The sequence below is a fragment of the Ursus americanus genome, chromosome 10 (assembly GCF_024610735.1).
Source record: "Ursus americanus isolate L20-20 chromosome 10, mUrsAme1.1.p, whole genome shotgun sequence".
Taxonomy (NCBI): Eukaryota; Metazoa; Chordata; class Mammalia; order Carnivora; family Ursidae; genus Ursus; species Ursus americanus.
The window spans coordinates 76,584,524-76,598,408 of NC_142136.1; the positions used below are offsets into that span (position 1 = coordinate 76,584,524).

At 35.5% G+C, this 13,885-nt stretch overlaps 1 protein-coding gene across 2 annotated transcripts in view; it reads left to right on the plus strand.

The window, feature by feature from the left end:
• XPO4 (exportin 4) overlaps positions 1 to 13,885 on the plus strand; it is a 121,399-nt gene that overhangs the window by 94,126 nt on the left and 13,388 nt on the right. For both annotated transcript variants that reach the window (XM_045797118.2, XM_045797120.2), the window contains exons 11-18: positions 384 to 526; positions 1,035 to 1,180; positions 1,977 to 2,154; positions 7,099 to 7,258; positions 7,742 to 7,911; positions 8,733 to 8,907; positions 11,650 to 11,943; positions 12,991 to 13,171. In XM_045797118.2, coding sequence (XP_045653074.1) covers positions 384 to 526; positions 1,035 to 1,180; positions 1,977 to 2,154; positions 7,099 to 7,258; positions 7,742 to 7,911; positions 8,733 to 8,907; positions 11,650 to 11,943; positions 12,991 to 13,171 — 1,447 coding nt within the window. The remainder of the gene's footprint in view (positions 1 to 383; positions 527 to 1,034; positions 1,181 to 1,976; positions 2,155 to 7,098; positions 7,259 to 7,741; positions 7,912 to 8,732; positions 8,908 to 11,649; positions 11,944 to 12,990; positions 13,172 to 13,885) is intronic.

Below are 13,885 nucleotides of genomic sequence, written 5' to 3' on the forward strand. Positions count from 1 at the left end.
TCTTCAGTTTTCAGTTACCCACCTGTGTCTTCCTAGTTGTCCAGTGATACGAATGACTTAAAGATGTCAGATCTTTTCAGTGATAGAAGTTAAATTCTCTGGTGTGGGTGGTGGTTTGAGTGCAGTTTGCTGTGTTTATATATGTGCACCATGGGGTAATAACCTCCATTTCTTTCTCTTCTGTGTCTCCCTCCACCCTTTCTTTTGTAACTACTAGCGTTGTCATCATAGATAGATAGCAGGCCCTAGACCACTGGGTTGGCTCTGTCTGCCTCTCCTTTTCATGCGATGTGCTAAAGTTATTTTATAGTGCAACAGAAATACACAATTCATTGAACAAAGGAATGCAGTTCCTCACTTTTTATTTCTTTCGTTGGTAATAGACTGCCAATGGTGTGGCCTCTCGTGAGGAAGAAGAAATAAGTGAACTTCAAGAGGATGATCGAGACCAGTTTTCAGATCAACTAGCCAGTGTAGGAATGCTAGGAAGAATTGCTGCAGAACACTGTATACCTCTTCTGACAAGGTACACACAGTCCAAAGAAACCCCATGGAGCAAATATTCTCTATTCACAATTCCCTGGACAGCACTTAAAGTGTTTAAAGACTTTAAACACCCCCACCCCGTATCCCAGCACACTGGAACAAATGGACAGAAACATACTCATGATTGCATTCCTTGGCTTGTACATTTGGAGCCCAGGCACTACAGCATAGATGGCAGAGAGATTGTGGAAAACATGGTATGAGAAATGATTTGACCCATATCAATAAAAACTTGGAATAACCAGTTTTCAAATGCCTGTTGTAAACCTTGATTGTTTGTAAAGCGATGTTTTAATTCTATGTCATAAACAATAAATCACAGTTCCTATATTGCTATGAGAACAGTTGTGTACTATAATATTTTCATATATGTGTTTTTGCGCTAACATCTTAATTTATGTTGTCTAATAAATGGAAATTACGAGTTGTTCTAGATCTTTGCTTATTGAGCTTTATGAAGCTTTGGGTTTTTTCCCCCCCTCTTCCAGTTTATTAGAAGAAAGAGTAACAAGGCTCCATGGTCAGTTACAACGACATCAGCAGCAATTACTTGCTTCACCTGGTTCAGGCACTATTGACAACAAAATGCTTGATGATCTGTATGAAGATATTCACTGGCTTATTTTAGTTACAGGTTGGTCGTTTGTTTCTTTTTAAAATGTAAATTGCCAACTGAGCAGTTTAAACTTCGTATGTTAAAAGGAGCTTCATGTGTTCAAAATAAAGGTCCATGCATACATTTGAATACAGCTGCTGTATATCATAGAGCTATGGATGCATTTTAAAAAAATACTGGCTAACTTGTATATTTAATGCCTATTGCATAACCAGTGTGTTATGTGGAATTCATTGCAGCCCACTGATTTAGTACTATTATCAGGTTTTATTATTGTTATTATTATTATCCCCATCTTGAAAATGAAGAAGCTGAGAGAGTTTTAAGAAACTAGCCCATGGTCACACTGCTATTAATTTTTGGAGCCAGAATGCAAATCTAGGCAGTCTGACTTTTAGGGTCTTCTTTTGTAACCATATTATCAGTGTTTCTGTATTTTAAATAATCGAGAAAAAAATCTTAATTTTTGAAAAGGCATTCCCAAATACTGACTTTTGATAGAGATAGTAGTAAGAATTCCTATTACATTTACAGAATATATTACTGAAAATTATTAAAAGGTAGATTAAAAAGCCTACATGTCAGTATGAATTATAAAATTGGTGAATAAAACATTTGTCCTTTGTATTTTGAGAGTTAATTATCTGAGAAATAGAAAATTTCTTCTCATCAAACTTGAAATTAACATTTATAATTTACTTTTACATCAAGTTGATATGATGTATATAAATCAGATAAACTGAAAACATTTATAGTGCAATTTGATAAATGTAGATTTGTTAAGTGTTCATTTTTAATTTTTTTTAAACTGAAGGCTACCTCTTAGCTGATGATACTCAGGGAGAGACTCCGCTAATACCTCCAGAAATAATGGAATATTCCATTAAGCATTCATCTGAAGTTGACATTAATACAACACTTCAAATTTTGGGATCTCCAGGAGAAAAGGCTTCTTCCATCCCAGGGTACAACAGAACAGATTCTGTGATTAGGTAATATGAACTCTATAGCTGTGCTCTTGTAATTTATACTGTTTTATAAATTCTGAGTTGATGGGTAGATGACTCGAGTGTTAGGCACGTTGTAAATCTGATACGTGAAAGAAAATAAAACTTGGAGAAGCCTTGAAATAAACAAGGATGGCAAGTACTCAGTATATATAAGTAATGCCACTCTGGTGAGAATTGACAGCTATATCCTGTACTGAGGAAAACAAATGTAAAATTATTCTGAATACAGTGAGACTTTGAAGGGACATTTGATCTAAAGTACTCTGAACATATCCCGTGTCCATCAGAAAGCAGTGCTAACACGGTACAGGCACCCTAATGAATGAAACAAAGTATATGCGATTCTTAGGAACCAGGGGAATATTAACAAGTATTTTTTTGTTTATAAAGCTAAAACTACATTTCAGTGGCTTTCTTAAGGAAAACTATGATTCTTACCTTATAAAATAGAAATATTTGTTCTGAATATGTGAAACTTGAGAGTCCTGTCAGGTGAAGTTAGAAGACAGTAGTGTGCCTCAGATGAGAATTCACTTTGATCTTCCTAGTAGTAGCGGCAAAATTTTCATTAATTCTTAATGGTGAAATTAAGGAGGGATACACCTAGACAAATATCCTCCTAAAAGTGTATTTGAAAACATTTTAAATTTCAGTATCTTTGAATTTAGGTTTCAGGCAGAGATATCAATAATGAAATAACATTGGTTTTTGTCAGTTGCAAAATCAGTAACTCAAGCAGTGTGCTGTCCCCCTCATCTTTTTAATTTTAATGCAAAAGTACATGGATATCATTTACACCTGTGCAGTAGAAAATAAGATTTTTTTAAAAAATGACCTATTAATATCAAGGAAGTGTTTGGGAATTTATTTCCTTTATTGTTTTATTCTCTTGTTTGAAATAAAATATCAATACTCTATTGAAAAAGTTTTATTCTTTTTGGGATTACTATAGGCATTAGATTAGGTGCTTGTGGAAATCATTGCTTTTGCTGCTTTGGCTTGATTCATGGTAAATGTTAATTTCAAAGGCAGTTCATTTCAGGGTGCTGTCATATTATATTCTTTGTCACATTTCTTGCCTGGGCAGTACCATCAGGAATGCTTTCCTTGTATTTTCAGTGCTTTTTCAATTTTTGCCCGTCTCTGGTATCAGTGTGGGAGCAAAACATTTTTGTATCTGAGAGCACAGACTATGGAGGGTTGAAATGAGGGTTAGAAAACAAAAATTGCCCTTTTTTTTGAAGTCCAAATAATTAACATGAAATTAAAGGCTATATGAGAGAAACATTCCTAGTTTGACTAAAAAAAAGTTCACATTTCTTGAAGAATTTATCCTTTGACAAATAATTACTACCTACTATGTACCAGGTACTGTTCTAGGCATTTGGGATACATCAGTGAACAAAACAAGACAAAAATCATTCCCCTTTTAAAGCTCCTTATAGGGGAAAGATAATAAGTAAATAAATCATATAGTATGTTAGAAGACCATAAGTGCTGTGGGATAAGAAACTGAGCAGGGTGAGGGGAATCAGGAGTGCAGATTTCAGAGATTTGTGTAATTTTAAATATTGTGATCAGTATAGGTTTTATTTAGAGCAAAGATTTCAGGTTGGTAAGGACGAGGCCATGAAGGCCTGGGGAAGAGCATTCCAGGCAGAGTGAACAACTAACACAAAAGCCCTGTGGCATTCCTGGCATATTCAGGCAACAGTGGGAACTGCCATTGTGGGTTGAGCAGAATGAGGTGGAATTTTGTCAGAAGATGGAGATAGAAGGGAAAACAAAGGGAAGTCAGATAAAATCTTTAGCCTTTGCTCTGAGTGAAGTGGGGTGCTGTTGTATTTGTTAAAAAGGTTACTCTGCTACCTGTAGAGTAAACTGTGACTGACAAAAATGGAAGCAGGGAGACCAGTGAAGAGGCTTATTGAAGTAATCCAAGGGGAAGATGATGGTGTCCAGATAAGAGTGATAATAGTAGATGTTGTGAGAAGTTAAAGAGAGCTCTGTTGGACTCATTTTGCTGACTTTTGGTTTATGAAATGCAAAGGTAATCCAAGATTGATTTGTAAAGTATGGGAAAGTGTGAGTACTGTCTGAAATACAAAGTATGTTTAGATAGCATACTTAAAAAATTAAAGTAGGATTAGAAATTGGAACTATTAACAATTTAAAAATATTTTTAGCGTAACATTGTGTGTCCACTACACTTTAATGAAAAAAATGTGATATCTTTATCAGTTGTTTCTTCAACTCCCCTATGTGCCAGGATCTGAGGATACAATAGAAGTCTGGTAAGAGTGATAGAGGAGCACCTAGGTGTACCTAACCTCTTGGCAAGGGAAGGATCAAGGGGTGCTTTTGGGAAAGATGGCATTTAACCTGATAGTTGAGGGTTGAATAGGAGTTTCCAACATACAGCAGAAAGCAAAGAGTGTTCCAAGCAGTGACAGTAGTCTAGGCAGAGGCCTGGAATTGAGAGCATGGCTTAAAGCAAGAGGCAGTTTGATGTTGCTCATATGTGAATGTGGAGGGGAGAGGTCTTTGTGGAGATGGGAAAGTAGGGATGGTGTTGTGTATTGGGCTGAGATAGTAGTAAAAATGGTGGAAAAGATTGGAAATAGGGAGGTGAACTGATCAAACTACAGTAGTAGGATTATACTGTGGAAGATGGATTTAAGGGATGACAAGGCAGATTAGGAAGCATTTTCATTAGTAGTAGTGAGAGTGGAAAGAGGCAGATGGTTCTTTCAGAAGTAGCCACATGGGATTTTGCTGACTGCTGGGGGGCAGCAGTGAGGATAGAGGAAAGCTCCCAGGGGAGCCTCAGGTTTATCTGCCTGCAAACTGCCTGTGCTACTCTTCCTTACCTTGCTCCCACTTTACAAAAGAAAGGCAAAAGCTCTTACTCATTCTGAATCTTACCATAATGGATAAGCAGGTGTGTAAAGAAGTGCAGAGTGCCAAATAAAGGGACAGTTCCAAATAGTATGGTGTTGGGAGTGAATGACTGAGTAATGGATAACCAGTAATTTTACAAGTCAGGAGGTTTTCAGTCCTTTGCATTAAATGACATTGAAGAAATCAATTTGTCAGTTAACAGATTATTAAAAATAATTTTTGATGGTAGATCTCTGTGATTTTTGGCGTATAACTTGGAAGAAGTTCAAATAATTAAGGAACCCTGTTATTTTAAAAATGCTTTGCATTTATGTGAATAGGTTTTCTCAGTGTTTCTATTTAAATGAAGAAGGAATCAAAGCAAATTATGCACAACTCTGTCTCATTCTAGCAATAAGTAATATTTTTTCACAGATACATGAACTCATTTGGAAAAACAAAATCCTGCCACATTAATTTCATTCACAAATGCAGAGTTTTATTTTTATGTTTAATAATTTATTTAAATTTGTGTTGTACTTCGCTCAGTTATGTACTATTAAGTATTACAACGATAGATAATCCAAAAGATGTTTTAAAACAGTCTTAATGATTACTGGGAAATTTTTTAAATTATATTTCAGTAGCTAGACACACTTGTTTCAGAGAATTGTATGGTGTGATCAGTAAATGAGTATAAAAATGTTTTATATTAAGATAATCTGTGGGGAAATGAAGTTGAAATAAAAATTTAAGGAGAAAAAGAAACAATGTAAAGTTTCCAACTGTTAAAGAAAAACTTGTTTATTTTTCAAATGGATGATAGTGGGTATCAGAACACTGATAATTAAATTCCTGTGTATAAATTTAGAAAGTTACTATAATTATTTAATTCAAATTCTGCTAGACTGCAAGTTATAGCATTTAAAACTATTCATTCTTATGGGAAAAATCTGATACATCAGCCTAAATGTATTGTGAAGTCATGGGATATTTTTGTTCATATCCACCCTAAAATAAGTTTTGAAAATTTGAGCACTTGTGATATAGGGAGTATGTAATATGTAGGGAAGTAGAAACTAGGGGTAGAAACTTAAAAACCACCTGTTTGGTGCACAGGAAGAAATTATTTCAAAACGACAGTGATAAACAGTAGCTAGTACTTTTGAGACATCCAGTTGGATAAATAACTGAAATGTAAGATTTCAGTCATCTTGAGAGCAGTAAGGAAAAGTAGTAGAAGCCAAACTTCAGGTGATTAAAATCCCTGTTTTGGCACGAATATCCATAAAATGGTGTTAAAATGGATTCTTTCAATTACACCCTTTCCTTCTTTGCTTGTTAGCTAAAGTCAAGTTAAATATATATCACTTCTCTCTCCTACTCCCACCCCCAGAACAAAGACTTTTTAACTTAACTGCATATCATGCTCTGTTATTAAAACCACATAGCCATATGAATTACGTAGTGGAGGAGAGGATACTCTCTTAGAGCACATCATTACGGAGATAATTTTTTTAGTGAATTTTTGTTTTAAAATACCATTAAGAATCAAGTTTGTTAGGAAGTATATAGGACAATCGGATTTAGAGAAGAGATTCAGTATTCAAAGCATTCTAGATAAGTCAATTTCTAGATCTTCTAACCTAAAATGACAAATGTATAAAAACAGTGCTAACCCATGGGAGTTTTGAGTAGTGATAAGGTGCTGAAGAATGTAGCATTTACTCTGAACTTTTCATTGTATGTATTTCTCCATTTTGAATGTGAAAAACATCTTTAGATGGTAATGCTGAGACTTGGATGTGGAATACAACTTCCAGGGAAGGTTGTCCCTGTCTGTGACTCTCTGCTTAGTCTTGTTTCCTGCTTCCTGAAAGGTCAGCAGTAAAATGGGGCTTTTGTCTACAGCCCTGTTGATGAAAATTTCAAGTATAGCCTAGCCTAAATTCAGAGAGTTGAGTAACAAAAAAGGGACTTTTAAGAAAATATTAGACAGTCAGTAGATAAATAAAAGAATAAATGACGTCTTTTTTATACCTACAGGCTGTTATCTGCTGTTCTAAGAGTTTCAGAAGTTGAATCTCGAGCAATAAGAGCAGATCTCACTCATCTACTAAGCCCTCAAATGGGCAAAGATATTGTTTGGTTTCTAAAACGCTGGGCAAAGACTTATCTCCTGGTGGATGAGAAACTATACGATCAGGTCAGAATGTAAAACTGACTTCATTTGGGTTTATGATGATGACAGTAATGGGAATGAGAACATTTTTCTTGGTGATTTTCTCATCAAAATGTAACTAAGAGCTGAACATCTTCCACATTGAAGAGAACTGTATGAATGGCGTGCGATTTTAATAACTTAGAGCACATCATTTGATTGAGCTTATTTTAACCATATTAATTTACAATTACTATTGGGAATGGATTAATTTATGTTCTTTGAATTTGGTGTAAATATGTTGGTATGTTAATATGAAAGTAAAGTTGACAGGAAAATCACATTGGAAGATGTAAGTGGATTGAGGATGTCTTTTTTGGACGTAACAGAAATGAATACATTTATAAAATTAATGTGAAGTAAGTTTTCACATTGAGATGCTAATTTCAGTTTGATTTTTCTGTGGATTTTTTTTTTTTGAAGCTGATCTTTCTTTCTGACTTTAAAATTTTTGTTTTCTCTCTTAAGATAAGTCTGCCATTCAGTACAGCATTTGGGGCAGATACAGAAGGTTCTCAGTGGATTATTGGCTACCTCTTACAAAAAGTCATCAGTAACCTCTCAGTGTGGAGTAGTGAGCAGGACCTTGCAAATGACACTGTGCAGCTCCTTGTCACTTTGGTGGAAAGAAGAGAAAGGTAAGCTGATTATAGGAGGCAGACTGTGTGTGTGTGTGTGTGTGTGTGTGTGTGTGTGTGTGTGTGTGTGTAGTCTTTCAAGTGGCAAACAGTTACATGGTCCTAAGGTCCAGAAAGACCTTGCATTTTGGAGCAGTGTACTTAACAACAACAACATCATATTATTGCTATAAATGCAAATAGAGCTTTCCCATATTACAGTTGAGGATTGTGTTTACTGTTCAAGGATTTGGTATTAAAGAATCTTACAAGAAACATGTTTAATTCAGTAATTTATAGTTTTAAAAACACTTTAATACAGAATAATCTCATTTAATTTTTTTCAGGTATCCTATTCCATTTTAAAGATGAGAAAAACTTGATAATTTAATAATTTTGCAGGTTAGGAGCTTTAGTGTTTTCTACAACTCTGGAGGTGTTTCTCATTTTTCTTACTGCACAGGAATGTGATTATTACTACTCCTGGCATTGGCTGACTCTTACTTGTTGAGTTATTGTAATTTACCTAGGTACTGTTCCAAGCATTTCATGTACAGTTTTATTTAATCTTAATATCAGACTCAACCATGAGAGTTAGGTCTGTTATTACTGTTGTTATCCCTATTTTACAGATCTGGAAACTAAATAAGAGAGAGTAAAATTTCACATTGTCAAACGACTAATGGGATTTGAGCACAAAATCGTGTGACTCCAAAGTCTATACCAAGTTTACTATACTGTACTCTAAAAACTAGTTAAATTCAGTTACCTTCCATTTTTGTTTGTTTAGTATACATACGATATAAGTAATATATCTTATGTTTTGTTATTTCTGTCTGTAGGGCAAACTTAGTAATTCAGTGTGAAAACTGGTGGAACTTAGCTAAGCAGTTTGCAAGCCGAAGCCCACCTCTGAATTTCTTGTCAAGTCCTGTGCAAAGGACACTGATGAAGGCTCTTGTTTTGGGAGGTTTTGCACATATGGACACAGAAACCAAACAGCAATATTGGACAGAGGTAACAGTTCCCTTTATTTTGATTGCACCCTCTTATATCTTACCCTGTGTGTTGCTGTAAAATACTCTGTGGAGACATTAACATGTCATTCATACCTTTTCTGATACTTTTCTCTTATAATGAATAGGTTAAAGCCTATTATTTTACAAATATCATCTTATAATTTGTCCATATCCGCATACGTGATGACTTTGAATATTATCAAGTATTCTGTGGTCGGGCACATTTTTGCCCACAACTCAAATGAGAGCCTAAAGAATCAGTGAAATATCCCCTTGTCTAGAACATGGAGATGCAAATTAACCACTGTAGCAGTTTGCTAGGACTGCTGCAACAAAATATCAAAAATTTACAGGTGTAAAAACAGAAATTTATTGTCTTAGAGTTCTATAGACCAGAAGTCCAAGATCAAGGTGTTGGTAGGGTTGGTTCCTTTTGAAGGCTGTGAGGGAGAAGCTGTTCCAGGCCTTTCCCTGAATTTCTGGTGGTTTGCTCGCAGCCTTTGGCATTCCTTACGTTGTAGAAGCATCATCGTAATCTCTGTCTTCACCTTCACATGATATTCTCCATGTGTGCATGTCTGTGTAAAGATACCAGTTGTACTGAGTCAGAGATCCACCCTAATGACCTCTTCTTAATTTAATTGTATCTGCAACAATCCTGTTTCTAAATAAGGCCACATTCTGAAGCACTAGGGAGTTGGACTTCAACATGATTTGAGGGGGACATAATTCAACCACTGTGGACACACTGCCTTATGTAAATTAGCTTTAAATCAGGAACCAAGAGTTACCGGTATATGTAGGTGGATGGCCTATAGTCCTTGTGACAAGAGTGCTCTTAATGTCTGAGAAGGGACACAATAACAGAATTAGGCAGTCATCTGTGATTTCAGACCAGAATTTAAATAATTGTATTATCATATGTACAGGTTTAAGTAGAATTAAGATATCTTCATGAATATGCATTTTCACTCAGAGCAGGACTGATTATCTGAAGTTATGTTCTATGGCAAGAGGAGTTAAAAAAGAGAAAAACAGGCAAGAGCTGTGTGTTGGGCTTGACCCTGTAGAAGAGAGGTTGGCAAATTGGAGCCCACAGATCCAAATCTGGCCTGCTGTCTCTGTGTAAATAAAGTTTTATTGAAACACAGTCACGTTCAATTGTTTACATTTTTATCTCTGGCTGCTTCTGTACTGCAGTGCAATTGTAATTGGAGAGTTAGGCCAGACATGACATGTTCTGCAAAGTCTATATTTACTCTCTGGCCCTTTGGAGACTTAAATTTCATCTTTTGGGGGTGGGGGCAATTAATGAATTGGAAAGAGATGATGATAGTGACAGAATTCTGTGAATGCCATTGACTAAGTCATGTTCTGTGATTCGTGGTTTTTGGAACCTAAATTACTTCAGGAAGTGGTTTGACTCACATATGTTGTGAAGTGATTACTGAAAGAAGTTTAGTCAACATACATCATCTTGTATAGATAGAATAAAGAGCAAAAACAAAAAAATGTTTTTTCTTGTGATGAGAACTGAGGATCTACTCTTTTAACAGTTTTCCTATATTATCATACAGCATTGTTAACTATAGTAACCATGTTGTATATTACACTCCTAGTACTTACTTATACCTGGAATTCTGTACCTTTCAACTACCTTCCTCCAATTCCCCCTTTACCCACCACCCCCACTCCCCACCTCTAGTAACTACAAATCTTTTCATTTTTTTTTTAACAAATCTTTTTCTGAGAGTTGGGATTTTCTGTTTTGTTATTTCATTATTTTATTAAAATTCCTCATTTGTAAGTAAGATCATATGATATTTGTCTTTCTTTGTCTGAGTTACTTAACGTATACCCTCAGGGTTCATCCATGTGGTCGCAAATGTGAGGATTTCCTCATGTTTTATGGCTAAATATTCCATTGCATACGTACCACAACTTCGTTATCCATTCATCCATTGATGGACATTCAGGTTGTTTCGATGTCTTGGCCTTTGTAAATAATGCTACAGTGGACGTTGGGGTACAGATGTCTTCTCAAATTACTGTTTTTATTTCCTTTGGATATATTCCCAGAAGTGAAATTACTGGGTCATATGGTAATTCTCTTTTTAGTTTTTGAGGGTCCACAGTGGGCTGCACCAGTTTACAATCCCCACCAGTAGTGCACTGGGGTCCCCTTTTCTCTACATCCTTGCCAACATTTATCTCTTGTCCTTTTGATGATGGCCATCCTAAAAGGCATGAGGTGATGTCATGTTGTGGTTTTGATATCTGTTTCCCTAATGACTAGTGTACTGTGTGTTATTTCTTTACATAGGCCAGAAGTTATCATGACCCTCAAAATGGGGGACATAGGGGTGCCTGAGTGGCTCAGTCAGTTGATCGTCCAACTCTTGATTTTGGCTCAGGTCTTGATCTCAGAGTCGTAAGATGAAGACCCTTGTCGGACTCTGTGCTGGATGTGGATCCTGCTTAAGATTTTCTCCCTCCCTCTGCCCCACCCCCTGCTTGTGTGTGTACACATGCTCTCTCTCTCTCTCTCTCAAATAAATAAAATCTTTAAAATGGGGAATGTAACATGTGGTTCAAATATTCTTTGTTTTCAGTGCTTTTTCTGCCTCCAACAGTTTGTAATGCTTTAGAAAGTGAATATTTTTCCAAGTTGAGGAAATAAAGTTGAAACAAATGAAGCATGTAAATTAAACTTTTAGAAAATTATGCTTTACTTTGATAGGTTCTTCAGCCACTTCAGCAGCGATTCTTAAGAGTGATAAATCAAGAAAACTTTCAGCAGATGTGTCAGCAAGAGGAAGTCAAGCAGGAAATCACCGCCACACTGGAGGCCCTGTGTGGCATTGCTGAGGCTACCCAGATTGACAATGTAGCAATTCTTTTTAATTTTTTGATGGACTTCCTTACCAATTGCATTGGATTGATGGAAGTTTACAAAAATACCCCAGAGACAGTCAATCTCATAATAGAAGTTTTTGTTGAAGTTGCACATAAACAGATATGCTATCTTGGAGAGGTAAGCATTTTCTAATTTTATCCATTTAGGATTAGAACTCCTTAAAGTATAACAAAATAACATACTTTAAATTTAATGAATACTATCTGAAATAATATTTTTGTGCCTCCAAAAAAGTTTTCAAAAAGACTTCAGAACTTTTCAGAAGAACTCAGAATTCAGAGGAAGTCTTATTGAAGGAATATAAATTCTTGCCCTAATACTGTTGGTAATCTGTAATTTTTTGAGGTATAATGTTATTCAGTCAAACTCATCCAAAAGAGGAATGTTCGATAAGACAAATTGTAGAAAAGTTTAATCAATGTCTGTCTGTTGAAACTCTAAGGCTTCAAATTTTAAATGGCAATTTGTATCTTTGCTTTATAAATCAAATGGATATTTAGATGCTGAATTCTTTTATGATCAGTAAGCAAGGTACATTTTTTAAATCCTGTTTAGAAATTATTTAGAAAGCTATTTTAAAACTGCCTTAAAGGAATATATTTGTAATTGCCTTCAGATTAGCATAAATCTTGTTTTAAACCATTTCATATGGGTTCCTGATTTGTGAATTTTTTTGTTAGATCAAAGGCACCTGCTGAAAAGTAAGATTTTACCTTATAAATATTACAAATGTAGTCACAGATACATGACTGAGAGGGCAGGCCATTTCCATTTATTCTGGTGTTTAAGAGCACTGTTTGGTACTCTGTGCTTTTCCAAGTTAAACAGTATTAAAACTTGAAATAATAAATGTTATACAAGAAGTTGAAACAGCAGAAGTAAAACAGTTCTGTTGCCAAAGTCTTATTATCTCTCTAGTATGTATTATCAAATGAACAAAAAAATGGATGTCAAATTTTGTTAGGAAAGTGCTAATTTTTAAAATATAACTGCAATCTTTAATATATGCCTTTTCACTTAATGTTTTACAATAGTTTAAAACAACTGTTGGAGCTACTATTGGGATTCAGAGTAAATTTATTAGAATATAGATTCTTTGCGGGTTTATATTTTTTCGCAGCTAAGTTCTGCGTAGTAGTATAATTTATGCACATTCTCTTACAGTCCAAAGCTATGAACCTATATGAAGCCTGCCTTACTTTGCTGCAAGTATATTCTAAGAATAACTTAGGGCGGCAAAGAATCGATGTTACAGCAGAGGAAGAGCAATATCAAGACCTGCTTCTCATTATGGAACTTCTTACTAATCTTCTATCAAAAGAATTCATAGATTTCAGTGATACAGGTAAGATGTAGTGTGATGGTTTTAACTTTGTTTTTATTGTCTTTTTTTTTTAAGCAAAGGAATGTTTTTAAGTGAAATTTTGTGAGGAAGTTCAGTTTACAAAATCATGAATGTTAGTCTCTTTGGTTGAAGCGAAGGTAGGACCAACATCCTTTCCTGCTTGTCTCTTGTCTTATAAGAATAATAGTAATAATATCTTCCATTTATTAGGTTCTTTAAAATGCAAAGCACCGTTCATATCACAATGGCAAGAGATAGGTATCATTGTTATACTCATTTTATAGATGAGGAAATAGGCACAGAGAAAGTCATGTCACTTGCCCACAGATCAATAGCTAGTAAGTTGCAGGACTGGGATTCACATTCCAGCATCTGAATGGGATGCAAGAGGTCAGTCTTTTCTGAGTTATACTTTATTATTATTCTTTTTTAAGATTTTATTTATTTGGGAGAAGGAGAGAGTGAGTGTGAGTGAACATGAGCAGGGATAAAGAGGGGCAGAGGCAAAAGAAGACTCCCCGCTGAGCAGGGAGCCCGATGTGGGGCTTGATCCCAGGTTTCTGGGATCATGACCTGAGCCATAGGCAGCCACTTAACTGAGACACCCACGTGCTCCTGAGTTAACACTTTATTGACTAAATCACTCCCCTATGTCGTCTGATGTAGCTATCCCCAAACTGTAGCACTTTCCAGATTGCAGCTTGGTTGGGAACC